This window comes from Eumetopias jubatus, unplaced genomic scaffold (assembly GCF_037043125.1).
Source record: "Eumetopias jubatus isolate StellerSeaLion01/CBP00866 unplaced genomic scaffold, mEumJub1_p1.0 scaffold_3, whole genome shotgun sequence".
Classification (NCBI taxonomy): domain Eukaryota; kingdom Metazoa; phylum Chordata; class Mammalia; order Carnivora; family Otariidae; genus Eumetopias; species Eumetopias jubatus.
The window spans coordinates 1,347,195-1,374,564 of NW_028274809.1; the positions used below are offsets into that span (position 1 = coordinate 1,347,195).

The 27,370-nt window shown below is 60.2% G+C and overlaps 1 protein-coding gene across 1 annotated transcript; it reads right to left on the reverse strand.

The window, feature by feature from the left end:
- ANO7 (anoctamin 7) lies at nucleotides 1-26,960 on the reverse strand. Its single transcript, XM_028105027.2, is given in 29 exon segments — nucleotides 1-238; nucleotides 1,091-1,210; nucleotides 1,643-1,733; nucleotides 5,566-5,708; nucleotides 5,783-5,820; nucleotides 5,823-5,887; nucleotides 5,889-5,974; nucleotides 7,167-7,174; nucleotides 7,314-7,459; nucleotides 8,560-8,657; nucleotides 10,580-10,654; nucleotides 10,877-10,992; nucleotides 11,672-11,711; nucleotides 11,713-11,775; nucleotides 11,861-11,959; nucleotides 12,639-12,776; nucleotides 12,845-12,988; nucleotides 14,221-14,317; nucleotides 14,945-15,035; nucleotides 16,397-16,562; nucleotides 17,367-17,374; nucleotides 17,377-17,476; nucleotides 18,153-18,210; nucleotides 19,061-19,197; nucleotides 19,785-19,892; nucleotides 21,735-21,877; nucleotides 25,253-25,310; nucleotides 26,122-26,211; nucleotides 26,655-26,960. Coding segments are annotated over 29 exon segments (2,865 nt in total). The 3' UTR covers nucleotides 1-205.
- Nucleotides 26,961-27,370: the final 410 nt, after the last annotated feature.

Consider the following 27,370-nt stretch of genomic DNA (forward strand, 5'->3'; position numbering starts at 1 on the left):
GATGCAAACCGCCCCCCCCTTCCCTAAACTGTACTTGGGATCTTGTGTGCTCTGTTGGTGGTGGTGGTTACTGAAGATTGCTTGGTGACCCTGCCCAGGCCTGGTCTCCTGCAGCCACCCCTGCTGCTGGGACAGCCCTGGGCAGGATGGGGTGTGCGTGTCCATTTCCTTTGTTGAATGTCTTCCATATCATGTGTTTCCATAGCTATGATCCGTCCCTTGGCCTTAATTTTGGAATCTGGAGATTATATGCAAACATGTGTAAAGGCTTATGAATATGGATGACACTGGAATTTTATAAATTCTAAAATAAAACCCGAAACCAGATATAGTGTGCTAGAACTCATTTTGTCATGCGGCATGTCTTTTTTTGGTCCTGTGGAACCAGGGGTGTCTTCTACATGCTCTTGAGTGGTAACTGATATCCATGGATAGTTCTAGTCTCTGGTGTGATTCTCCCAGCTGGCATATGTGGGAGGTAGATCGGTTCCCTGGGAGCAGACAGGTGAGGGGCTGGGAGGGAAGCAGGCAGTGGGCCCTGAGCAGGGGTGAGAGGGGCCACCTGCCCTTGGGGCTGGGAGAGACATGGCAGGGAGCAGCTCCAGCAGTTGCTGCTGCAGTCAGCTGGGCTTGGGGGCCCCCAGCCAGCACCTGGGAGGTAAGGTGCATGAGCAGAGACCCAGGGTCACTGAGGGCACAGCGCTCTGGGCCAAGAAGGGGCAGGAGGTGAGCTGTGGCCTCTAGAGGGCAGTGGGCCTTTGATAGCTCTGGGGCCTCGGAGTCCCTGCCCTCCAGGTGGGACTGCCAACTTGAGGTGACCCCTGTGACCTCAGAGGGAGGGGACGGGTGAGGCATGGCTGACTCCTGGTGGTGTAAGCTGTGGGCCCAGACTCTTCTCCAAGTCCAGGGAGCTGTTGTCCTTTGTCAGTCTGTTCCAGAGAGAGCCTGTCCCCAGGAAAGGGTGCAGGAGGGAGTGACTGGACTGACCGTGGTCTGTCACGTGCCACGGCAGAGCACCGGGCCAGGCGCCATGCCACTGCTGGACAAGGGAAGGTGACACAGGAGAGGTGGGGGAGGCGGAGGGGCTCACCTCATTCTCAGTCAGTGCCTGCTTGGCCAGGTAGTACTCCCGCTTCACTTTGACCTCCACAGACTCAGCAATGTCGGGCACCAGGAGGTCGAGGACCCGGCCAATGGAGAATACCACGTGCTGGGAGCAGGACACGGAGCAGCGGCAGAAGACACCCGCCCTTTGTGGGACGGATGCCCAGAGGGGCCTGCACAGGGCCAGGTGTGGGCACCTGCTCCCCAGGTGTGGGCTGAGCTGGAGAATCGCAGTGTAGCCGAGGAAACCCGCAGAGCAGGCGGGAGCGATGGCTGCAGAGACCTGTCCCAGGTTCTGGGACCCTGGGGAGCCTCCCGGGACGCTCTGCAGCGACCAGAGACAGAGGCCAGGCAGGGATTGACCGTTCCCAAGATGGGGAGAAACCGTGCGCAGGAGAGCTATGGTGTGACCAGGTGATGGCGTGTCTGCACCCCCCATCCCCCCAACACCTGCACACCACGTGCTGGATCTGGCAAGGCGTCCTGAGGGCAGAGGGCAGTAGGAGAAGCCAACTGGGGAACTGGGAACCTGGCTAACCTCAAACACAATGATGAAAGCCAGGCGGATGGCCAGAAGATTCCAGTAGGTAGGGGAACTCTGCCCATCATCTTCCCTGAAAGCCTGGTACCTGCAGGAGACCAGGAAGTCAGTGTGGGCAGCTGGGGCTCCGCCTTTCCCTCCCATGATCCTATGACTCTGGGCCAGGCTTACCTGAGGGCGCCTGGAGGAGTATTCCCACACAGGGTACTCTGACAGGACCTTTAGCTTTCGGTGTTGGGGTTCCAACGAGGTGGATGGGCCGGATTGTCCCATTCCCCTGTAGCCTAAACTGGGCCCCGCAGTGGCAAATGTCCTATTGTCCAGCGGATGTGCTGATACAATAAATCTGTGCTTCTATGGGTGGTATCACCCTAACCGTGAGAACGTGCCATTCCACGAGACCAGCAGCGAGCTCTCCTCACACTTGCCTGCCCAGCACTGCTCTCCCTGACTGAACAGGCTCGATATTTCTGGTTTGTCATCTTGCCATCCTTTGACAGCTTCTTGTGTTTCTGATAAGGTGCAACGTAACTTACATGCTGCACCCCATGGAAAGCACTACCAGGGCCAACTTTGTAGAGGGGGAAAATCTCGAATATTAAACAGTAATTGAGGGAAAAACCATCCATGAATGTAATAAACTTTTGAGTGGCTAAACTAGACAACAGAAGAGAGACTGTGGGGACACAGAGACAATTCTTTGAAGTCACCCTGAATGCTCTACAGAGAGCCTGAAGATGTAACAAATATTCACCGTGCCCTCAGGAGACATGAAGGGAAATCAGAGGTACTCCAACATGGCAGGAGTTCCAGAAGCTGAGAATGCAGACTATAGAAGCTCTGTTTGGTTTTGGGGCTTTTTTGTTTGTTTTTTAAAGATTTTATTTATTCATTTGACAGCACAAGCAGGGGGAGCTGCAGGTAGAGGGAGAGGGAGAAGCAGACTCCCCACTGAGCAGGGAGCCGGATGCGGGACTCCATCCCAGGACGCTGGGAACATGACCTGAGCTGAAGGCAGACGCTTCACCGACTGAGCCACCCGGGAGCCCCGAGAAGCTCTTTGAAACAATGAAGTGGAGAGGTTTCCAGAACTAAAGAAAGACATCACCTTTTAGATGAAAAGCATACACTGAGTTTCAACTTTTAAGTAGACTCTACCATGACAGAGACCTGTTAGTAACACAAGTCAAGGAAAATGAAAAAACTTTTCTAATGCTACCAATGCTTCCTACAAGAAAAGCCAGGTCACAAGAGAGTAATAGTCCCAAAGAGATGAGGGAAAATAACCTAGAATTGTATGCCTGCTATTTGAAGGACAAAGAGGTATTTCCTGACGTAAAAACCAACCTACATGAGGGTTTGCCAACCAGAAAGTGCAATTCCAGGCAAGAATAAAAATGAACTCAGAGGGAAGGCAATGCAGAAGAAACCGTAGCCACAGAGGCTACTAAAATGCACCAAATAGATGTGTTAACAAATGACTAAAAGTGTTATTTTTTTAATAGTAAAACTAAAACTGTGTAACAATAAATAATAAGATGCAGTGGTGGGTGCTCAGTCAGCATAAATGTGTGAAGATCCTTGTCACACAGGGAAAGGAGACGAGTGAATCCCTACAGTCTTGGTAAGGAACATTGACATAGTTAAGAATGAATGCTAAAAATGTAAGCGTAACCTCTAAAATAATAAAAATGGACACCATCAGTTCCAAATGAGCAAAAAGAGGAAAAGAGAGAACACTTATACTCAGCCACCAGAAAGCAGAAGAGAAATAAAAAGGAAAAAAATAAAGTATCCACTATGAAGAAATCATAAATATGAGCTTATTTCCAACTTGCAAGAACCTCAGAATACATAAAGCAAGAGGAGACAAATAGACGAAGAAACTGACAACTACATTCCTGGAAAGATTCTCACCCTCTATCAGAGTCTGACAGAGCAGGGGGAAAAAAATGGAAATCTGAGCAGTAAGATTAAAAAGCTTTACCTCGTAAGTATATAGAGAGCCTTGCTTCAAAACATAAGATTCAGGTTCACTTGAAACAGCAAAAATCCACTGAGCAGGGCGCCTGGGTGGCTCAGTTGGTTAAGCGACTGCCTTCGGCTCAGGTCATGATCCTGGAGTCCCGGGATCGAGTCCCGCATCGGGCTCCCTGCTCAGCGGGGAGTCTGCTTCTCCCTCTGACCCTCTTCCCTCTCAAGCTCTCTCTCATTCTCTCCCTCTCAAATAAATGAATGAAATCTTTAAAAACAATAAAACCTAAGAAAGACAAAACAAATGAGTTAAGGTGTCAAGTCCAGAAGACTGATTTATTTTAAGAGAAACAAAAATTCTATCTGAAAAGAAAATGAGGTCATAACTACCAAAACAGAAGAGCTTAAGAAAATCATCTTATGATGAACAAGTTTGTGTCAGCATATTTTAAAAGGTAGCTGAAATAGGGAGATACCACCTCACACCAGTCAGAATGGCCAGAATTAACAAGTCAGGAAACGACAGATGTTGGCGGGGATGCGGAGAAAGGGGAACCCTCCTACACTGTTGATGGGAATGCAAGCTGGTGCAACCACTCTGGAAAACAGTATGGAGGTTCCTCAAACAGTTGAAAATAGAGCTACCATACGATCCAGCAATTGCACTACTGGGTATTTACCCCAAAGATACAAATGTAGGGATCCGAAGGGGTATGTGCACCCCAATGTTTGTAGCAGCAATGTCCACAATAGCCAAACTGTGGAAAGAGCCTAGATGTCCATCGACAGATGAATGGATAAAGAAGATGTGGTATATATACACAATGGAATATTATGCAGCCATCAAAAGGAATGAGATCTTGCCATTTGCAACGACGTGGATGGAACTGGAGGGTGTTATGCTGAGTGAAATAAGTCAGAGAAAGACATGTATCACATGACCTCACTGATAGGAGGAATTCTTAATCTCAGGAAACAAACTGAGGGTTGCTGGAGTGGTGGGGGGTGGGAGGGAGGGGGTGGCTGGGTGATGGACATTGGGGAGGGTATGTGCTACGGTGAGCGCTGTGAATTGTGTAAGGCTCTTGAATCACAGATCTGTGCCTCTCAAACAACGCAATATATGTTAAGAAAAAAGGGGGGGGTGCCTGGGTGGCTCAGTCGTTAAGCGTCTGCCTTCGGCTCAGGCCATGATCCCAGGGTCCTGGGATCGAGCCCTGCATCAGGCTCCCTGCTCCGCGGGAAGCCTGCTTCTCCCTCTGCCACTCCCCCTGCTTGTGTTCCCTCTCTCGCTGTGTCTGTCAAAAAAAAAGCAGAAAGGGAAAAATGAAGGGGGGACATCGGAGGGGGAGACAAACCATGAGAGACGATGGACTCTGAGAAACAAACTGAGGGTTCTAGAGGGGAGGGGAGGGGGGGGAGGGGGGAGGGGGAGGGGGAGGGGGGAGGGGGTGGGGGGATGGGTTAGCCTGGTGATGGGTGTTAAAGAGGGCACGTTCTGCGTGGAGCACTGGGTGTTATATGCAAACAGTGAATCATGGAACACTGCATGAAAAACTAATGATATAATGTACGGTGGTTAGCAATAAAAAAAAATGAAACAGGTTTCTGGAAACAAAATTGGCAAAACTGAGGAGAAATGTAAACAGGCAATAAGCCTATGCCCCTGAGCGGACTGGGATGCACAGGCACCTTCCCGGGGAGGGGTGGGGGGCGCGGGTCGCGGGGCGGCCAGGGGGCCTGAGCCCCAGGGCCACGGTCCAAGAGCCACCGCCCCGCCCCGGCCTGCACCCCGTGGCCCCGCCCCCGGCCTGCACCCCGTGGCCCCGCCCCCGGCCTGCATCCCGTGGCCCCGCCCCCGGCGCCCACCCCGTGGCCCCGCCCCCGGCGCCCACCCCGTGGCCCCGCCCCCGGCGCCCACCCCGTGGCCCCGCCCCCGGCCCCGCCTGCACGTGCGGTTGTGCGCGGACGCGAAGGCGGGCGGGGCGCGCGCCGGCGTGAAGTTGACGAAGCCGTAGAGGTCGCGGGCGCGGGTCCGCCGGTGGTAGGCCCGCGGCCGGAAGTCGGACGTGCAGGCCGGCAGGAAGGCCTGGGCGGGCGCGGCTGCTCAGCGGAAGCCCGTCCGCGCGGCCCCGGCGCCCCGCCCCGCCCGCGCGCGCTCGCGTGGCTGACGACCGCCAGGTGCGCGACGGCCGCCAGGTGGGGGCCCAGAGGCCGATGTCCTGCGCGCTCGGCCCCCGCCGCCGGAGCTGGCAGACGAACTTGCGCGTCCAGGCGGACCGCCACCCAGTTGTTGAGCAGCGCCAAGAGCGGCGCGAGCGGGCAGGCGGCCGCGGGGATGCTGACGAGGCCGACCTGCAGCCCCGCGGCGGAGGGCGGTCACCGCCGGGCCGCCCCCCGGGGGCTCTGGCCGCCCGCGCAGCTCCTGCACGGGCCCGCCCGGTGGACGCCCCTCCAGAGAGCCCTCGGCCAGGGAGCCCCCCGGCAGCGCGCGCAGCGCGGCCGGCGTTTCGGGCCCCGCTCGGGCCGCGCCGTGCTCCCCGCGGTCGGCGAGTGGGGCGGCGCTCCCCGGCGCTCAGACACCCTGCCGGGCCCGTGGCGGCGGGAACCTGCTTCTGGCCTAGGGCTGCCTTCGCCTCGCGCCCCTCGCAGGGGAGCCTTCGGGAACGGCTTTTGTTATTGTCACGGAAGCCCTGCGCCCAGTGAGGGGGTCGGACTGGCGCCCGAGGCCGGGAGCGGCCGCTTGAGGGGCGTTCCCGCGTCCTGGGCGCAGTTCCGCAGGGCGTGGCCCGTGTCGGGGGGCGGGGACGCGGGGCGTGGGCCGTGTCGGGGGGCGGGGACGCGGGGCGTGGCCCGTGTCGGGGGGCGGGGACGCGGGGCGTGGGCCGTGTCGGGGGGGCGGGGACGCGGGGCGTGGCCCGTGTCGGGGGGGCGGGGACGCAGGGCGTGGCCCGTGTCGGGGGGGGCGGGGACGCGCGAGGGCAGCCCCCCTCGCATGGCCCCCCGGACGAGCGGCGCCGCCGCGGGCGCTGCCGCCTCTCCGTCCGTGCACGACGGGCGGCCACAGTTGGGCGGCCGGGCGCCCAGAGCGCTGTGCTGGGTTCAGGCCGGGGGTGCGCGTGATCGCTCCCCTCGGGCGCCTCTGAGCCCGGACTCGCAGGGGACGCCGACCCCGCGTGGGGCGTGAGCCACAGGCACAGCGGACCGCGGCCGGGAGCGCGGCCTCCAGAAGGTCTCTGGGGAAGGGCGCCGCCTTCGGCTCAGGTCACGGTCCTGCGGTCCCGGGATCGAGTCCCGCCTCGGGCTCCCCGCGCGGCGGCGCGTCTGCCTCTCCCTCGGACCCTCCCCCCTCTCACGTGCTCTCTCTCTCAAATAAATAAATAAAATCTCTAAAAAATAAGTAAATCAGAAGCCCTCTGGGGAAAACCACCCCCAGGCGTAGCCGCAGCTCGCGCAGGCCCGTCCCCCGCGCCCGCTGCCGCTCGTCCCACCCCCACCACGCGGCTCCGGCGCGTGCTCGCCCGCACCCCGTCCGAGGCCCCCAGGCGCGCAGCACTGGCCCCCCGCCCCGGGCCACCCTCTCCAGCGCGCCTCCCTCCAAGGCCACAACCGCCTCCCCAGAGTCTCGGTGCCCACAGGTAGACGCCCTGCCCGCGGCGCGGGCCGAGGCCGTGGTCACTAACCCGGCTCCCACCCATTTCCAGGCACTCTTCGAACAGGCCGTCACAGGGCAGAAGCTCGCAGGCGGCCTCCCGGGGCCCCGGGCCAGCTTCCTCCGAAGGCCCCGCCTTCCTCTTCTTGGAGCGCAGCCGAAACTTCTGCCAGCAGCCCTGTAGCTTCCTGGGGCTGGAAACACCCGGGAAAAAGGGCCTTGTTTCTCCAGGCTGGGCCCTGCGTGCTCCACAGTTCGGGGCGGGGGGAGGTGGCCTGGGCCATAGGGAGGGCAGGGGCGAAGCCTCTGCGCACAGACTAGCGGAGAGCATCTACATCTCAGGGCTGGGGGCATCCCCTCCCCTGCTCCCCTGCAGCGCCCTCTGGAAAGTCAGCATTGCTCATGGAAGCTTCTGGGGGGAATGGGTTCCTCCTGGGAAGTGCTAAGCAGGTGCCAAGAGCTATGTCAAATGAGGGCAGTTGCTGTGCCAGGGGCGCTGTGTGTCGCTCCACCCTATGCGGCATGGGGGGGGGGGGCATATTGCTCTGCCACACTGTCACTTGTCCAGGCCCTGTCCCTGCCAGGCACTGAGCTACGCCCTGCCCTTGTAATCTTGAGTTCCGCTTCACTGCGCCAGCTGGGCAGAGAAGCAAGGCCGCACCCAGAGCAGGGCGTGCGGTGGTCAAGGTCCCACAGCTATGTTTCATGGGGCCCCAGGACAGCCAAGTTGGGAGCTGCTAGCAGGGGTAGCTCAGGTGTGCAGGGGGGATGGGACGGTGTCCAGGTTGGCTCCAGCCTGGTAGGGGGGCCCAGTTGCCTTAAGGTGGGCCACAGTGGTGCCAGTGGCGGTGGCACTGGGGAGACGGAAGGCACCTGAAGCCTGGGGCCTCCCTTGCTCCTCCCTGGTGCTGCCCTCGAGGCTGGGGATGCTGAAGAATGCCCTGGCCCAGCCCGAGTGGGCTGCAGATGGGATGGGCCAGCATGGGTGGGGGTGGGCCCGGGAAGCCAGGCCTCCTCCCCACACTAGAGCTGGCCCCAGGGCAAAGAGACCTTAGTCAAGCCCAAGCAGCAACCCCATGGGGTGGGGTGTCACAGAGCTCCTGGGGCAGATGGCCGGGGCAGACCCGCCTGCTCCCCTGCAGCTGAGGCCTTGAGGTCCAGGAGGGTCTGGACCCACCTTCCCTCTACCTCTGGGTCCAGGCTGGGGCTGGGCTGGAGGCTGCTGCCCCCCACACTCTTAGGTCCCATGGTCCCTGGTTGCTGCCCGGGCAGGGTGGGGTTGACTCACGGGATGAGGATCTCCTGCACATTGTTGATGATCTGTTTGCCCACCATGATGACCAGAAGCTCCTGTGCCAGCTCAACGAGGCAGCCTCCAACTGCACACTACAGCAGCAGGGTTTCAGGTCAGCTCGAGGGAAAGACTGGCCACATACCCAGCCATCCTTCTCTATGCCTCAAAGGTGGCCTGCCATGCTGCCACCTCCCTTTCAGACATGCCATGGCACATTGAGGACTGCGGAGACTCCTTCCCTCCCTTGACCTCACCCAAGCCCCCACAGACTGTGCAGAGGGATGATGGGGGTACTGCCATTTGGCACCCCAGATTTCCTTTGGGGATTTTTGGGGATCCACGCAGGGTTATGTGGGGCTGACCCTCATAACCCTCATGGCTCCAAGGAGGACTCAGGCCCCACTAATTGGCCCGAGTTAAGTGACAGTTGGGCTGGGACTTTTAAGGGGACTCCTGAGACAGCATGCCTTGTACAGGGGTACCGAGCCAGGGGGTGTTGGGCCAACTGCAGGCATCTTCCCCACCAGGTAAGGAGAACCTGCCTGAGAGCACAGCCTATGCTGGGGAAAGCCATGCAACATCGTTTAAACACCTGGATCCAGCCATACCTGAGCCCACAGGGCCCTGAATGTTTTCAATATCAGAGCCAGTGACATTCCCTTTTTTGCTTAAGCCCGTTTGAGTTAGCAGCTTTTTCCACTGGTCAGTGAATGCTGCTTAACTGATACAGTATGTCATGCACAGTCGTGCCCCTGAGTTGGGGTCCCAGCTGCCCTGTCCCTGAGAAGCCCCTCCCATCTCATGTGAAACTGGAGAGTGTCCCTTCGAGGTGGACCCTTTGTAGTCAGCAATTGGGTTGGGTCACAGGCCAGACCTGTGGGAAGAAAGGAGACCTTCTCCTCAGAAAGAAGAAGAGGTGATGAGCCCAGCAGGGGCTGGTAGCGCCCCACCCATGTCCCCTGACCCAGCGCAGTGGCCTTTAGGGACTGTTCCAGGCACACCTGTCATGCTGCCTGTGGGCTCAGGTGTGCTTGACCTTCCCCCGCTGAGGAACCAGATGCACAAGGACCATTTGGAGGGTTTTTCTACAACGTCCCAGAGGGTCCAGGGCAGAGTCACGCCCAGGGGCTCCCAGCAGTGACCCCCTCGCACTCAAGTACTCACAGGCACACCCCCTTCTGCCTGCTTGCTCCCCGCCCCTTGCATGCTTCCTGGGGTGATGCCCAGAACAATTACTTGCACCCAAGTCTTTATCTTGGGGTTTGCTTGGGGGACCGACATGACAGCAATCCTGAATCCTGAAAGTTGGTTTAACCTCTACTTTGTTAAAAACAGGTTCAGGGCGCCTGGGTGGCTCAGTTGGTGGGGTGACTGCCTTCGGCTCGGGCTGTGATCCTGGAGTCCGGGATCGAGTCCCACATCGGGCAGAATGTAACCTGATTTGGAGTAAAGGCCTTTGCATCTGTAGCTAAGGTAAGGACCTCCCGACGAGAGCAGCCTGGACGGGGGGCCCTAAGCCCGAAGACAGGTCCTTAGACAAGCAGGGGAAACAGCTGCACATGGGGAAAGGCCAGGGAAGGTGGGGGCAGAGGTTGAAGGGACACAAGCCAGCCAACACCAAAGACTCCTGGGGCCCCTCTTGTTGGGCTCTCTCTCTCTCTCTCAAATAAATAAATAAAATCTTTAAAAAAAAAACCAGACCGGTTCATGCCTGGCTCTCAGCAGCTTGTGCTCTCGGGGCCGGGGCCAGCCGCGGGAAGAAGCCAGCAAGCCCTGGCCACTGGCACCCAGCCCATGAGGGTCGCCTGCCTCTGCACCCCCACTCCCCCGTGGCGGCTCAGGTCCATCACCAGGGCGGGAACCTGGCTCAGGTGTGCATCAGGCCCCGTGAAAACGGGGGCACAGGTAGGACACGTGGGCCTGGGGGTGGGAGTGGTGAGTGGTGCGGGGGTCCTGTGGGGATCTGGTGACTCAGGAGGCACGCCTCGGGGTCTCTACCTCCCCACACGCTCACCTCTTCGTTGCAGACCCCAAACAAGGTGTGATAGTTGCCCGGGTATCCCACAAAACCTGGAGGAGAATTGGGGTCCTGAGGCCAGGAGTGAGGGGGGGCTGCTGCCCTTCCGCTTACCGAGCCCCTTGGCCAACCACCCGACTGGAGGAAGCGCGAGCTGGACCCTGAAGCCTGGCTTGCCGGGTGAATCCACCCAGGGCTCCTGTGCCAACCGCCCCCCTTCCCCGGGCGTCTGGATGGCACCCCAGCGCCCACACGGGGTGAACACGGGGAAAGCGTGGCCAGGGGGAGCGGCACTGACCTGCCCTGGGGGAAGGCGACAGAGATGGGTGCGGAGCAGAAGCTGACAAACTGGAAGATGAACCCCGTGAGGGTGAAGGCGTCCTCGAACTTGGTCTGGGTGCCGTGCATTTCTGCGGCACGGGGGGCCTCACTCCGTCCCCCTACGTGAGGCCGCCTCAGCTAGCTGGGGAGGGTCTTGGGACAGAAGAGAGGCTGGGGGCGGGGCGGTGGAGGTGCCGGAGCTGGGGACAAACGGGGTGAGTTGGGGGGCATCCACAGGGCCCGCTTTTGCAGGAACACCCCGGGCCACTCCTGCAGGGCCCTGCCCCGGCCGCCCCCGCACCCAGAGCCTCCGCCTGGGACGCCCGCTCCCCGGAGGGCCCACCCTGCCCTCGCTTTCTCTGCAGCACTCCGCCCGCCCTCCCTCCCCGGGTGGGCCCTGAGCTCTCTGCCCCTCCCCCAGACCAGGATGGTAGCAGACAGGGGTCTGTGGAGTGGACAGGTGGGTTCATTAGCACTTGCCTTAGGAAATGCAGGGCAGGAAATGGAGGGGGAGAGGGTGGTACAAAGGGAGCGAGAGCAGGGAGAGCAGAGGGACGGTGGGTTGTGGGCAAGCCCCCACCCCAGAGGGACAGCTCAGCTGGGAGGGTCTCCCGCCGTCCCCCTGCTGAGGCCCAGGGGAGGGTCTGACACGCCCCACCTGTGCCTCACTCAGACCTAAGGACCCTGCAGATGGGAGAGAAGGTCGTGCTCTGGCTGCCAGGGCTGGGCCGGTCCCAGGGTCAGTGCCCCACGGCCCGGGCCACTCACCCCATCTTGTCAGGACGTGGGCCAGGGCCACGTAGGTCTTGGGAGAGGATGATGACGGAGACCAGGTTCACCACCGAGCCCGTGAAGCTGGCGATGCGCGAGGCCTGATGGGAGTTGGCGGGTCAGCGTGCAGTGGGGGATGGGTGCTCCAGAGCCTTGCACCCACCAGCTGGGCAGGTAGAGGCTCACCCAGGCTGCGAGGAGGGTGTTGTCCGACCTGGACATGAGGACGGCCATGATGGCCCGGTACAGGATGAGGGACACAAGGCACCTGATGACCACGGCAACCTGTGGGGCAGCCAGATGCTTGAGCCCCCAGGCAGAGCCCTGACACCGCCGCACCCTCTGAACCAGGCTGTGCTCTACGCCCCTTCCTGGTGGAGGGCAGACTGGGGGAGGGCGGGGAAGAAGGGCATTCAGAATAGAGGGTGGGCATCATCTGGGTGTCAGGGGGCCACTGTACATTGTTCTTGGCCCTAGTTGCTGGAGAACCATCCGTCTACCCGCACCCTGCCCCCTCACCAAGCAAACACTGGGAATTGCTAACATCTTGGAGGGGGAGGGAGGTTGGTCCCGTCAGGAAGCCCTTTGGCTGGAAGGCGAGGCAGGGTGTGGTGGAGCCCTGTGCTGGGGGAAGGATGCCCCAGCCAGTGCTTGAAGGATGCCCCAAGGCCTGCCTCCACGGGGAAACCTTCCCAGAGCCCCCTGCCTGGCCCACACCCGCCTCTTGCAGCCTGGACCCCCTAGCTTGACCCCAGGCTTGGTCCCCTTTCCGGAGCCCAGGCACCCAGGGGCCTTTCTGGGGGCTGTGAGAGTCTTGTGGGTCACAGAGGAGGCATCAGGCTCCCGGCCTCCAGGGGAGAAGGGGTGACAAAACGTGCCCCACATGGTCCGGAGGATGAAGAGAGCTAAATGTAGGGGCACCGACAGGGAGGGAGGGGAGGCCAGGGCTGCGGGGGTCCCTTACCATCATCACGACCACCATGGAGCCCGCCAGCACTCGGTGCAAGCGGCTCCTCTCTGGGAAGTAAGGCTCGTCCTCACCAGTGATGGGGTTCAGGGCTGTCATGGGGGCCGAGGCGGCAAACTGGGGCCGAGGCCTCTCCTGGAAGGGAGCCGGTGTTCAGCCACGGCCCGCACGCGGGGGAGAGCGACCCCTGCCGGGGGCCCCACCTCGATGGCCTCGTAGTTGCAGCAGCTCCACTGGTAGGCCAGTGTGGCGCTCCTGCGCTTCCAGAACTCCAGGAGCAGCAGGGCCCACAGAGCCATGAACAGGCTGAAGACGACGGCGCCTCCGCGGTCGAAGAGCCGGCCAGCCTGCGGCGGGGGCGGGGTGGGGTGTCCAGCTTGCTCGGGACTCGGGGCCCCTTCAGTCCCAGGGAGTTTTCCCCTAGGGAATGGCAATGCCTATCCTCGGCCTGTGCGGCACGGTGCTCGGAAGCAGGTGGCTGGTTCCCGGGTGCCCGGGGCCACAGATGGGGGGGATGCTGCCCCCGGGGAGCCCGCATCACCGCGCCTGACTGAGATGATTTAGGGGATGAGATGCGGGACTGTCAGAGCTGGTGAGATTTTTGGACTCAGAGTTCATGCAGTAACGGGTTGAGATTTCGGGGGATATTGGGTGGCGACGAATGTATTTGGCATATGGGATGGACATGAAATTTTGGGGGCCAGAGGGTGAATTGTAGTGGATTGAATTGTGGGCCCCAAGGGAGATCTCCACCTGGAATCACAGAATGTAACCTGATTTGGAGTAAAGGCCTTTGCATCTGTAGCTAAGGTAAGGACCTCCCGACGAGAGCAGCCTGGACGGGGGGGCCCTAAGCCCGAAGACAGATCCTTAGACAAGCAGGGGAAAACAGCTGCACATGGGGAAAGGCCAGGGAAGGTGGGGGCAGAGGTTGAAGGGACACAAGCCAGCCAACACCAAAGACTTCTGGGGCTCCCGCACACTAGGAGAGGGCACGGAACAGCTTCTCCAGAAGCCCCACCCCGCAGCACCTCGATCCTGGACTTGCGGCCTACAGGGCTATGAGAAAACAGGGTGCTGTTGTTTTAAGCCCCTCGGGTATGATCACTGGTGACAGCAGCCCTAGGAAGCCGGGTCAGATGGGGTCCCAAAAGTGTGTCAAAGTGTGTCCGGTCCGTGGATCCATCCTGGGCACCTGGGCTCCAGGCCCAGCGTGTGGGGGATGCAGGCAAGGCCATGAGGCCACGGTTCCTATGGAAAAGCTGACGGGCCCAGGTGGTGTGCGGGGCTCCGGGACTCCAAGGAGCCTCCTGGCTCCTGCTCAGTCTGTGCCCTGAGAGTTTCGGGGCTTGCCTGCCCTGGCAGGCCTTCCCGTTAACCTTGGCTGGTTATACATAACCAGAAGAAGAGAGCTAAACGTAGGGGCAGCGATCCAGGCAGGAACAGTGCCACAGAGGTTGATAACTCACGGGGGCAGGAGGGGGTCTGCCTTCGGTGCTGACAGGGCTGGGGCTCTAGACGGGGCAGGACCAGAAGCCAGGGGAGCTGCCTTCCTCACCTCACCTACTCGGCTCCGTACCTGGACCAGGGTGCAGGCGCTGGAGAGCGGCCAGAAGGGGCAGCCCAGGCAGAGCGGGCACATCTCAAAGTTGTCCTCACTATTGCACAACTCCTGCCTTCTGGGCACAAGGGCGCGTTGCAGGAGTCCGGCGGGGGGGCAGGCCCCCACCAGTCCCACCCCTCCCCCTCCCCCGCCCCACCACGGCCTTTGACAGGCTCAGCATTTCTTTACAAAGTAGTTTTAGAATACAAGCAATGATAATTTTTGAGTTAACTTTTTGAAGTTTTAGCTCCATAATGAAGTAAAAATCAAGCCTATTTACTTATAAGAAATGCTTATACTATTATAAGAAGCAAGGATGAGTACCAATAAAATTAGCCCAGGAGCCCACCTGTCCACCTGTGCCAGCTTTGGGAGCCCACCTGCCCACCTGTGTGAGCCTGGGAGCCCACCTGCCCACCTGTGTGAGCCTGGGAGCCCACCTGCCCACCTGTGTGAGCCTGGGAGCCCACCTGCCCACCTGTGTGAGCCTGGGAGCCCACCTGCCCACCTGTGTGAGCCTGGGAGCCTACCTGTCCACCTGTCAGCCTTCCAACCAGGTCTACAGGAGGGCAGGGATGTGTTCAGTGCTCACCTCCATCCCCAGCTCTGTACAGGGCCTGGCACCTATGGGTCCCCCAACCACACACCCCCTCAGGAGACACAGGGCAAGTCCTGGGAGCTGAGAGGAGAGGGCACTTACGTGGGTATGTCTGAGAACACCATGAAGCAGCCAACCAGGAACACCAGAGTGCCCACCGCCGCTGCCGGCTGGAGCCAACCTGTGTAGACCCCTGCAGGGGCAGCACCAAGGTTGGCCATTGGGACCGGGTGGAGGGACCCTGGGAGTCGGCTATCAGTGCCCTGTGGGCCTGTGTAGCCAGCACTGAGCTAAGCACTGGGTGGGGGTCTGCTCAGCCATGCTTGTCCCTCGGGTATCCCCATCCAGCCAGCAGAACCCGAGACCTTCTGGGAGGAAGCCGGCAAGGCACGGTGCTCAGGAATGCCCCCTGGCAGCTCTGAGCCCAGCTCCTCCCTCCTGGCCTCTGCCCTGGTCTCTGGACCCCCTACCATTGACCCCCCCGGGGCTCCTGGACATCCCTAAGTCCCAGTCGCCTCTAACCACCACGCCCCGGATGGGCGTCCCGTCTGTGGGCGGCTCACAGCCCTCTGCATTCCAACCTGGGAGACAGACGGGGGTCCATTCTGGATGCTTCCTTTCCCCCCGCACCCACCCCACCATGGCTAGGTCCCTCAGTTACTTCAGTCCCTCCACCGGACACTCCACTGCCTCCCATGGGTCTAGCCCAGCCCCTGGCCTGGTGTCCTGCTTCCAGTCCCACACCTGCATCGGCCAGAGTGACGCCTGGGCCGGAAGCCCAGGAAGAGCCGGTCCTCCTGCCCTCTGCGGCCTTCCAGCCTGGCTTCGCTGTCCCATGGCCTCTGCTTCTCCTGGCCCCGAGATGGAGCCTCAGGGTCCTCACACACAGGCTGCCCCCGCTCTCTCTGGGTCCACAGTGGCTGTGGGGGCCTCCCCTGTGTCCCCCCATGGCTGGTGCACTCATGAGGGCAGGGTCCCTGCAAATGCGCAGCACCCCGACATGGCTTGCCATCTGAGTATGCCTGAAGGAAGGCTGGCGCAGGCGGGGGGCGAGAAGGCACACGTGCTGTGTCTGGGGATGACAAAAGACTTCAGAAGGGGGGAGGGGATGGTGCTGCCCTGGGGGTGGAGCCTGTGAGGGGAGCTGGGAGAGCCAGGCTGCCCAGGGCAGAAGGTCATTCCGAAGGTCCCAGCCTGCCTGCAGTGGGTGACGGGGCGGCTGACCCTGGGCCCCGGGCAGGGGTGACCTCTGCCGTTCGGGAGTTCCTGCAGTAGCTCAGGGCCTCGTGGGCCATGTCTGGTGGGCCAGGGATACTGGCGGCCCTTACCAGCAGAAGGGGGCTCCCGGCCCCTCACTGGGGCGTTAGGAGGGCCCCAGAAGAGCCACAGGCCTATCGCGGGGGCTGGCAGTGGCTGGGCGGGGCTGGGCTGGGAGTTGGGAAGCATTTTCCTCAGGGTGTCAGCATGGCTCCCCTCCGGGGGACACAGATTAGCAGCCTCAAGATGGAGTTGGGGGGGTGCGGGCGGTCCAGGGGGCAGGGGGGCAGCACTCACCGAGCCAGGCGAAGTAGAGGGCCACTTTCTCCCCGAAGTACCTGCGCACGTGGTCCAGAGGATGGTACTTGGTCCACTTGCACCAGTGAGCCCAGTACTGGAACAGGACCTGCCTCTGGGTGAGGCCTGCGGCCTGTGGGCCCTCTGGGGGCGTCCCAAATGGGCCCTGTGGATGAGAAGCCGTCTGGTGGGGAGATCCAGGCTGGCCTGGGCACCGGGTACTGCACTCTCTCCGAGGTGTGAGAGGAAAGGGTGATGTTGGGGGACCAGGGAGCCATGAGGGCCTCTCCGAGGAAGGAGCATCTGAGTGGAGGCCCTCAGCCGAGGCTCCTGGGGTCCAAGACCAGGGCAGGGAAGGTAGCGGGGGCAGCCCCAGAGCTGTGTGGTCCCTGGCAACCACAGGGCAAGTGGGGCCGGCTGTGCCTCCCAGAGAAGGATGGCACCTTTGGCGGGTTGGGGGGGCCACCAGGCATTCCCACCCATGTCCCCGCAGTCACACAGCGGTGGGTACAGGCCTGCCCCAGCCCTGCAGGCCTCACCACCCCTTTGTGCAACTCTGAGGACTCATGGCGGGTCCTGTGCGTGAGGGCCCAGCCCCACATGGTGGACATTTTGTCAAGGACACTGGTCAGGCTGACAGGTGCCCCTCCCTGGCGCTGTCCTGGTTTACCTGGCTTCATGAGGGGCACAGGAGACCTCACTGTCTTCCCCAAGATGGAAGGTGCCCAGGGAGAGAGCCACCGGGCCTGTCACGTGGCACGAAGGGTGGCACCTGGCCACCCCCAGCTTCAGACAGGCCACTGTGGGGCTCAGTCCCATGGCAAGTGTGTTGCTGATCCCGGCATGGCCTCCCGTCCGACCAGGGCTGCCAAGCACGGAGGGCAGGGCCCCGGGGTCCTCCTCGGCCAGGACCTCACCCTCACACCCAGGCCAGAGCCCCCCACCCCAACAACCAACCCCCGGGTCTCACGTCGTGTAGGGGAAGGCTGCGCTGAAGACGCTCTCCGCCGACAGCTGGTCGATCCCGAACAGGCCCTTCTTCTCGTGGCCATGTGGGGTCTCGGCCAGGGTGGCAAACAGCTGGGGGGTGGGCGTGGCGCCAGTGACCCGTCATGTGGCAGCAGGACCGTCCTGGCCCACTTGCCTCCCGGCTGAGCCCTCTGCTGACAGCGACCCCACTGTGTGGGCCCCCGGTCTTGCTCAGGTAGCCTCCCCCACACACCACAATCCCACTTTAGAAACGTGGAGACCTTGGCCAGATCCACTGGACCCACAGGAGTCGGGTCTGGACCTGAACCCAGGCCCTGGCCTTGCTCAGCCTGCTCCCAGCCCATCCTCTGGGCGGGAGTCAGCCTCCGTCTGGGCACCGGCATCAGGGGTGGGCAGTGCCAAGGCCCCGTGCCCTTTGGCAGTCAGCAGGAGGCTCTCCTGGGCCGGCCTGTCCTCCCGTCTTCCCCACCACAGGCCACTGGAGCAGGCCACTGGAGCGGCCCATTCAGGGATGCTGTGGCTGTGGGTCCATGCTGGCCCTCGGTCCCCTTCCCCGCCAACCAGCAGGACCCATGCCCACCTGGGCCCTGGGTCCTGGAGGGGTGCTGAGCAGGGCCCCTGCTGTGCAGTGAGCTGGGGGTCAGCCTGGAGGCCTCCAGCCCCCAGCCCTGAGGGGCGCCTTGGCGCTCTGATCACAGCAGAGCCTTCCTGTGTCCACAGAGGCCTCCATCCCCAGCTTGGGGACACAGCGGGGACCCCCACTCACAATTTGGTGCCTCTTGGTGCTGGGGAAGAAGGTGTCCTGGTTGTCACTCCCGAGGAACCTGTGGGGTGTGGAGCGCAGAGGTCTGGCACACGCACAGGAGTGCACGTGGGGGGCGCACACTCGTGGCTTCATCCCACACCCTGCGGAACAGCTGCCATCCTGGCAGCACCATCGAATCCTGTCTGTGCTTTTTCCTTTCTGGAGGCAGGAGGTCACGGTAGGTTCTCCAGACAGCACAGAATGCCCCCCCACAGGGTGGGCAGAGAGGGCAATGCGGTGGGGGAGCCTTCCACATGCCCCCCAAAGCTCTGAGCACGGGATCAGCGGCCTCGCGGGTGGTGTCTGGTGGTGGCCTGCTTGAACAGACAACCGACCCCAGGACCTTGGGAAGTCCCATAGGTAGAGGCAGGTGCACACCAGGCTGGCATTCCCCAGGCCTGGAAGGAAGTGTTCTCAGCCTGGGCAGTGAGACCGCCTGGGAGTCCTCCATGCTGGTCACCGACGCTGGTCCCCACCACCCCCCGGACACTAGCCTTGTCTGCAGGCTGGTCGCACCTGCGTGGCTAGCTGGGGCTGTACCATGCACATGGACGGGGCCCCCTTCCGCTTCTGCCTCAGAGGCAAGGCGCCTCGGCCCCAACACCCTGCCCACCCGCCGCGGCCCCGTAGCTGAGCAGGAAACAGACCTGAGTGTCCGGCCAGGTTTGGGGGATGTTTGTCCCCCCGCACACCCTGCCTACCCCGACTGACGCAGTCCGTGCTTGCCCACTGAGATGCATGTCCCCAGTTGGAAGCTCCAGGGAGGGAGAACGCCAGTGGAGGGGCAGCATGTTTGAGCTCACTCAGTCCCTGAGCCTCGTGTTCATGCCTTCAGCCGGTTCTTGCACCGGGAGAGGCCCCAGTCTCACCTTGACAGCTTGCTCACTTTGAACTGGCAGGAGTAATACTCAGGGGGCACATCAGGCACGTCCTCCTGCAGGATGTTGGGGATACCCAGCCACGCCAGCAGGCCCGCCGACCAGTTGGAGGCCTGGTTGGGCAGTTCCTGGAAAGGATCGTCACTCGGCTCCCGCTCTTGAGCGGAAGCTGATGCGGATGCCGACACCATGCCGCGGGGTGGGGGTGTGCGGGTGTGCCGAGCGGGCGGCAGGTGAAGGGCTCCAGCAGAGGGAGAACCCCTGCCCTCCCCTGCCGCCCTCTGCCCTGCTGTGGACCCTGTGGGGAGACGCCAGGCCAGCCCCTGCCCCTCTCTGGGCCTCAGGCCCCAGTACTGCCCTGCTGGTCAGTTTGAGGCCAGAGCCCCTCCAGCAGGAAGAGATAAGAGGGCAGCCATGTCTCTGTCCACGCCCACACCACGAGGCTCAGAGGGAGCCGGCAGAGTGGGCAGCACAACGGCCCCCAGGTGGGTCATCCTCAGGTCACCTGGAAGGTGCCCCCCCCCCCCCCGCCCTGTGTCCCCTGGGGGGGAGGGGTGGTCTGGGCCTGGAGAAAGCGCACACTCCCTGAGCCCACCCTGGCTGTCCAGCCAGGCTTCTTGGGGCGCAGAGATGGGGGAAGGACCCTCAGGGACACTGAGTGGGGAGCCTCCAGGGTTGTCGGCACTGTGGGGGACCCCTGGGCCCCCCCGGGCACCTGCAGGGGCAGCTTTAGGCGCAGGTCCTCCGCGTAGCAGCAGAGCACGGCCCAGAGGGCGCTGAGGAGGATGTAGTGCACGGCGCCCTCCTCGTCCTGGACGTCGCGCTGTGGGGACGAAAGGCTCCGTGAGAGTCTGAGGGGCATGTGTGGGGGTGTCCGGTCACACTCCTGGGGAAGGCAGATGCCTCTCTAGCCATGGTAACAGCTCCCCAGCACTGGTGGTAACGCTGTTGGATAAGTGGCACCTCCGATCGCTGAGCCGGCAGGGAGCACGGCCGTCGGGAGGTCAGCCCGTCGGTCACAGACAGGGTTGGGATGACTGCTAGGCCTCCGGGACCCACGCCAGCCACGCCCTCTGGGACCAGCGTTGAGGGCACGGGCTGCTTGCTCAGAGACCGCCCGCCCTGCCCCCTCTCCTGACTTAAGGAGGCACTTGAGTCAGCCTTTGGTTTGCAGATGGTGAATGACGGCCTCGGCCTTTGACGAGCCACTGGGCATCCGTGTTATGCATGGACGTGTGGAAGTGTGCACACGTGTGCCAGCGGGCAGGCATGACTCCTCACGTGTGTGTGCATGTGTGCAGATGTGTGGCAGGCACTCCTGGAACCTGAGACAGGGACTTGCAGCCCCTCTGCCCCACGTAGGCTGGGTTCCAAAACCCCTCTCTAACCTGGTGGCTGTCAGGCCTCGCTGCGTCACAGCCGGCTGTCTTCCCTAAATGTGCACGTCCGGGCCCTGCCCGGGGCCCACTGCAGCAGACAGGCCTGGGGCAGGGCGGGCTCGGCGCTTCGGGCACCCCCAGCTGGTTGTGCGGTGTGCTGAGAACTGCCCTCCAGACTGACCCCGGATGTCCCCTGTGCCGGTTCTCCCGTGACCCCCATTAAAGGGCAGCCCGCCCATCTGGATGAAGGTTCTGCAAACTCATGTGGCCATGCAGATGAGCCACACTGTCCCAAAAGCTTTTTGCATAATAAAGGGGGGGAGCATCTTTTCATCCCCACCCACCAGACTGTCAATTGGATCCAAACCCAAAGGGGAGGGGTGTTGGTTCTTGACCCCCGATCCCACTGGGTATATGTCTGTCTGCAGCTCCGGCCCCGTGAAGGGGCGTCAGGGGTGGGGAAGGTGAGCACATCTACTCATAAAAGGGGCTCAAGGACGCAGTCGTAAAGAGGGGTGCATTCACACGGGGGGTCCTCTGAGGAAGGACGACGGCCCAGCAGCGGCTGCACCAAGTACAGAGGATCATCTCAGAAGCACGGCCCCGGGGGGAACTGTGCTGAGCACAGTCCCGTTCTATCAAGTTCAAACAAATAAAACGAAGCTGCATTGTTTGCAACATCAAATCGGTGCCAAGATGATAAAGACACGTGAAAATGTGATTAATGTCAAATCCAGGACTGGTTTACTCTGGGCAGGGAGAGGACACCTGGTGGCAGGGCCTGTGCCTGGGGACCGGTGGAGGGCGGTGGGAGGGGTGGGTGAAGGGCACATGGGGCGAGGCCTCAGGGACAAGGCAACGTGAAGGATCTGGGGCACGAGCGAGGCCGGCGAGGCCTCAGGGCCACATCCCCCACTGGCCCAGACCCCCCATGCAGCCACACACGCCCTGTGGCCGCTGTTGCCGAAGACACAGTCCAGGCAAGGGGCCGCTTTAGCTGCTGAGCTCTCACCACGGGGGTTACACCTGGACACACCCATGCAGACTAATGGGGAGGTGGGTCTGAAGGGCTCTGGCTCCCAGGTGCGAGCTGGGCACGCGAGGGTGGGTGTCGTGCTGGCCTGTGGTCAGTGGTTCTGCGGCCAGAGGGAGCTTGCCGAGGGTGGGGCACCAGCAGGACTTTGGTGCCTGGTTTGTTCCGGGGTCTGGACCCCACGTCCTCAGGCCTTGTCAGGAAGGTCATGGGTCATTGAACAGATGCAGAGCCCACCACTGACCCTAAGTACCTGGTCCACATGCAGCCCAGCTGCACAGAGGTTATCCAGAAAGGTCTCCCTCCAGGCCGCGTGTGTGTCTGTCTTGTCCCTGGTGGCACTGTCCTGCTGCCGACCCAGCCTCAGGTCTTCCTCCCAAACGAGGACAAAGTCCCCTGGGAACCAACAGGGACAGAAGTCAGGCTGGCATCCCAGCCAGGACACTTAGCTTCCAGGTGGGGAGTAGGAGCCAAGCTCTCGGACCCTTGACCTGCTGCTCTGTGTCTCCCTCCCAGCCCTCGCTCTGGCCCCGGTCAGGGCTGGGAGGCCTCCAGGAGGGCACTGCAGACAGGAGGGGCTGCGGAGGGGCTGGGGCCTGCTCCTGGCTCTGCAGGTTAGTCCCAACCCCCCACGGGGGCTTTAAGGACTCTGAGTGCAAGTCACCATCAGAGTTCCCTCCCTGGGATAGAGAACTGTAAAGGCTGGACAAAATGTGGGCAACCCCTGCTTTTCTGGCAAGAAGGATCAACACACCACAAGTGGTAAATAAATAGGTAAGTATCAAAGTAAAACTATTTCTATTTACAGATGACATGATCTTGTATATAGAAAAATCCAAAGGATTTCGCTACGAAATTATTAGGACTAATAACAGGTTTTTTCAAAGTTGCAGGAGACAAGACCCACATGTGGAAATCCACGGGGTTTCTATATGCTAGTGATAAACAAGCTTAAGATGAAAGGAGGGAAACCACTTACATTTACAACAGCACCTCAGATAAAATACTTACAAACAAATTTTACAAAAACTGTGCAAGACTTATACTTTGAAAACCACCAAACATTGTTAAAATAAATGGAAGACCTAAAAAAATGCAAAGATACCCCATGTGCACGAATCAGAAGATCGATGTTATAACAATAGCATTGCTCCTGAAATTAATCCGCAGATTCAACATAATCCTTATCGAAATCCCAGCTGGGTTTTGTTGTTGTTGTTTTTGTTTTTTTCAGAAAATGACAAGTCTAAAATTCGTTTGGAAATACAGGAGATCCAGAATGAAAGAAACAATGTTGACGAAGAAGAACAAAAGTGTAGGACTCACTTTTTGACTTCAAAACTTACTATGAAACTAGAATAACCAAGACAGTGTGGTACTGGTAGGACAGACATCCAGATCAGTGAAATATATTTGAGATTCTGAAAATAAACCCATATATTTATGATTAATCCATTTTATTTATTTATTTTTTTACAAAGGGGGCACTACAATTCAATAGGAAAAAAATAGTTTTCAGGAAATGGTGCTGGGACAAGTGAATATCCAGATTGAAAAGAATGAATTTGGACCCCTACCTCACACTGTACACAAAAATTAACTCTAAGTGGAGTTACAATCGTAAGGTGAAGATCATAGACATGAGTAAAAGAACCAAAATGATAAAGCTCTTAGGAGGAAACAGTTGTATATCTTCATGACCTGGTTTAGGTGATGATGTCTTAGACAGAGCTTAGCAGGAAGAGAGAAGACTGAGGGACTTCATCTAAATTAAAAAGCTATGTGCTTGGGGCGCCTGGGGGGCTCAGTCATTTAGCGTCTGCCTTCGGCTCAGGTCATGATCTCAGGGTCCTGGGATCGAGCCCCGTGTCAGGCCCCCAGCTCAGTGGGGAGTCTGCTTCTCCCTCTCCCTCTCCCCCTGCTTGTGTTCCCTCTTTCATTGTGTCTCTCTCTGTCAAATAAATAAATAAAATCTTAAAAAAAAAAAAAAAAAGCTATGTGCTTCACAGTAGCCAAACTGTGGAAAGAGCCAAGATGTCCGTCGACAGACAAATGGATCAAGAAGATGTGGTATATATACACAATGGAATAGTATGCAGCCATCAAAAGGAATGAGATCTTGCCATTTGCAACGACGTGGATGGAACTGGAGGGTGTTATGCTGAGTAAAATAAGCCAATCAGAGAAAGACATGTATCATATGACCTCACTGATATGAGGAATTCTTAATCTCAGGAAACAAACTGAGGGTTGCTGGAGTGGTGGGGGGTGGGAGGGATGGGGTGGCTGGGTGATAGACATTGGGGAGGGTATGTGCTACGGTGAGCGCTGTGAATTGTGCAAGACTGTTGAATCACAGATCTGTACTTCTGAAACAAATAATGCTATATATGTTAAGAAAAAAGAAAAAGAAGAAGATAGCAGGAGGGGAAGAATGAAGGGGAGTAAGTCGGAGGGGGAGACGAACCATGAGAGACGATGGACTCTGAAAAACAAACTGAGGGTTCTAGAGGGGAGCGGGGTGGGGGGATGGGCTAGCCTGGTGATGGGTATTCAAGAGGCACGTTCTGCGTGGAGCACTGGGTGTTATATGCAAACAGTGAATCATGGATCACCACATCAAAACTAATGATGTATGGTGACTAACATAACATAATAAAATTAAATTAAATTAAAAAATGAAAAAAAAAAAGCTACGTGCTTCAAAAGCACCACCAAGAAAGTGAAAAGTAACCCAGAGAATGGGAGAAAATATTAGCAAATCATATATCTAATAAGGAACCTGTATTCAATATATATAAAGAACTTTTCAACTCAACACTAGAAAGACAAAATAGCCCAATTCAAACATGGGCAAAGATTGTGAATAGCCGTTTTTCTATAGAAGACGGACAAGCGGCCAATAAGCTGCTGAAAAGATGCTGGGTATCATCAGCCATGAGGGACTCCGAGATCAGAACCACAGGGAGATGCCACGTGGTCCTCCCTAGGATGGCTCATCAGACTAGGGATGGTGTGGAGAGACTCCGGCGGTTTGCCAAGTGCTCCGGTCACTTTGAAAAACAGTTGGGCGGTTTCTGGAGAGCGTTCAACCTCGAGTTACCATATGACCCTGCCAACCCCCAACAATCCCCTCAAAGGCACGTGCCCCAGGAAAGAAACGTGTCCCACGAAATCTGGGGCACGAATGTTCACTGCCGCTGCGTTATTCACATGAGCCACCAGAATATCCATCACCAGATCCTTCGGGGAGACACCTACAAGCGGGGTGCCGGCTAGCCGGGTGGCTCCAGGTCTCATTTCCAGGACCCGGCGCCCGGGTTTCCGCACGGGCTCCCACTCCTGCCAGCAACGCCCAGGGGTCCAGCTTCCGCACGTCCTCGCTGACGCTGGTTATTTTGTTTTGTTACTTGTAATAGCTGCTGTCCCAACGGGTGTGAGGTGCGGGCGGCAGCGGGCAGCCCAGGTGCTGGGAAGGGTGGGCAGGAGAGCAGGGCACGGCCCCCCTGGAGCCCCTCCAGCCCCGCCCCCTCGGGAGGGACCCCCTCCCTGCCGGCTCCAGCTCCCCGGCCGTGCCCTGCGCCCCGCCAGGCCCTTGCCCCACCCCGGGCTCAGCAGCTGGCCCCAGAGCTGGCGCGGAGAGAGTGCTGGGGGGGAGGGGTGGCCTGGTTACTAGGGATGGTGACTGGCCGCCACCCGTGGGCATCCCATCTGTGTCCCCACCCCCAGGACTAACTTGGGCACAGCTGTCAGGCACTGGGAGCGCCTTACCTATTTGGGGCTTGGAAGGGCTCCCCACCCTGTGGGCGGCCTCCTTGTGTCCATTCAGCTGGAAGGAAAGAAAAAGGCATGGCAGCATTCTGACCCTAATGACTCCTCCACATTCTGCTCCCCCCGCCCCAGACACAGAAGGACGAGCAGAGAGCACAGCCACCGAGTATGGGCAGAGCAGCTCCCAGGCGCAGGCACGTCCAGGGCTGAGGCCAACCTCATGCCCCCTCCGGCCTCCCGAAGGCCACATGGGCCTCCAAGCACCTGGCTGGGCTGTGGGCAAGGGTCAGGCGTGTAGGTGACATGGGCAGGACCACAACTGAGGGCCTCCAGCAGCTGGAGGAGAGCCAGACAGCCCCCGAAGTGGCTCTGCGCATAGGCCAGAGGCAGTGATGGCGCCAGAGGGTTTCTAGAAGGTCTAGGTGATCCCCGGGCAGGTAACAAAACACCGTGGACACAGCTGACATCCTTCATCCCTCCTTTGGGGCAGGGGCTGTCGGGGGGTTGCCCCCCTCCCAGGCCACTTCCATGCTTTGCACACGTCAGAACACAGCATCTTAAGGAACATCGCTGTGTTTAAGTTTCAGGACACGGTATGTGCCCCTCTCTCTTTCCTTCACGCCGGTGGGACCTGGCCTGGCCCAGCCTGAGCCTGGCCTCTCGCCTAGCCTGTCCCTGGGCGTGTCTGCATGTGCCCCAGGGCCGGTGAGCCGGGTGGTGACCTGGGATCCTCTCCCTTCCTTTCCCCGGGGCAGCTCGAGGGCACAGGCGGTCGGGGCCCAGGCAGGGAGAGACCCTCCTAAACCCACAGCCGACTGTGGGCCCGGGTCCCGGGGGGGGGAGGCGAGAGGCTGCCTCCTGAGCTTTACCTCTGAGGTGCTGGCTGTGCTCCCGGAGGAGTCGCCACTCTCGGAGCGGAGGGCCGTGTCGACCAGGACGGTACTGTCCTCCTCCCGGGCCTGCACCCCAGAGCCCAGGGGGGCCCGTGGGACGGGGTCCCCGTGTTACCACGCAGCCCACGGGAACCCGCTTCCCCGGGGAGGGCACAGGCTGAGCTGTCCCACCTGGAAGCACAGGACGGTCCCCCACATGGGCCTCCAGCTCCGAGAGCAGATCAAGGACAAGGAGGGAGCGTTTGGGAGGTTTGGCCCAGCAGCTGTCTGTCTGTCCACCCGTCCAGTGTGTGCCTCCCTCCCTCTCAGCCCTGTCTGGGGTGGTGGGGCCTGAGGGGGCCCAGAGGGGTGGGCTCAGCGGCCCCCTCTTCTTTCTGCTCCCCTGCAGGAGGAGCAGATGATACTCTTTAATAGAGACAAGACCTTGGCTCCTCCTGGACCATCGGGGAGGCTGGCCTGGCCACGCGGACGCTGCGTCCTCCACACCCGATGCCTCTGTTCCAGCTGACAGGCTGGCACAGTGCAGCAAAGAGCACGAGGGGCGCTGTGGCCCGGGGCGGGGGTTTGAGTGGGGGCCGGCCATCTGCCGCAGCACAAGCGATGAGGGCCGTCGCCGGCCCCGGAGGCTGGGAGGGCACGAGGGTGAAGGAGCCGCAGGGGGTTGGCGGGGACAGCCCATGGAGGCCAGAGAGTCTGAGGCCCAGAGAGGCAGAGACATGAGCCCGCAGCTCCTGACTGTCTTCCAGGTTCCAGACAGCCCGGAGCCAGGGCTTGGCATCATGACACCGTCCCGGTACAGGGCCAGTGTGCATCATGGGGCACTCCTGGAGGGATTCTCAAGAATTTGAAGTCAGCTAGCAGCCTTTGGTGCTGCTGAACACCCCCTGCTGTGGTGTGGGGGTGCGGGGGTGTCCCCTTCGGAGCGCTCTGTGCAGAGAGGACAGGGACAGAGGACGCCCCAGTCACAAAGGCCACAGAAGTGACCTGCTCCACGGTGGGCCCACTGGACAGGTGGGAAAACTGAGGTTCCCTAGGATTGGAGGTGCTCTGCCCAAAGGCACACTGAGCACCTGGCCTTTCTCATCCTCCCCCAGGGCCAGGTAGGCCTCTGGGGCATGAGGGTGAGCCCACAGTTCAGGGCATTGGGAGCCCTGATGGGCTGGGGTTGCTCACCCAGCCTCCCTGGAGTCCATCTCCCCACCTCCCTCCCCGTGGCCCCTGCATC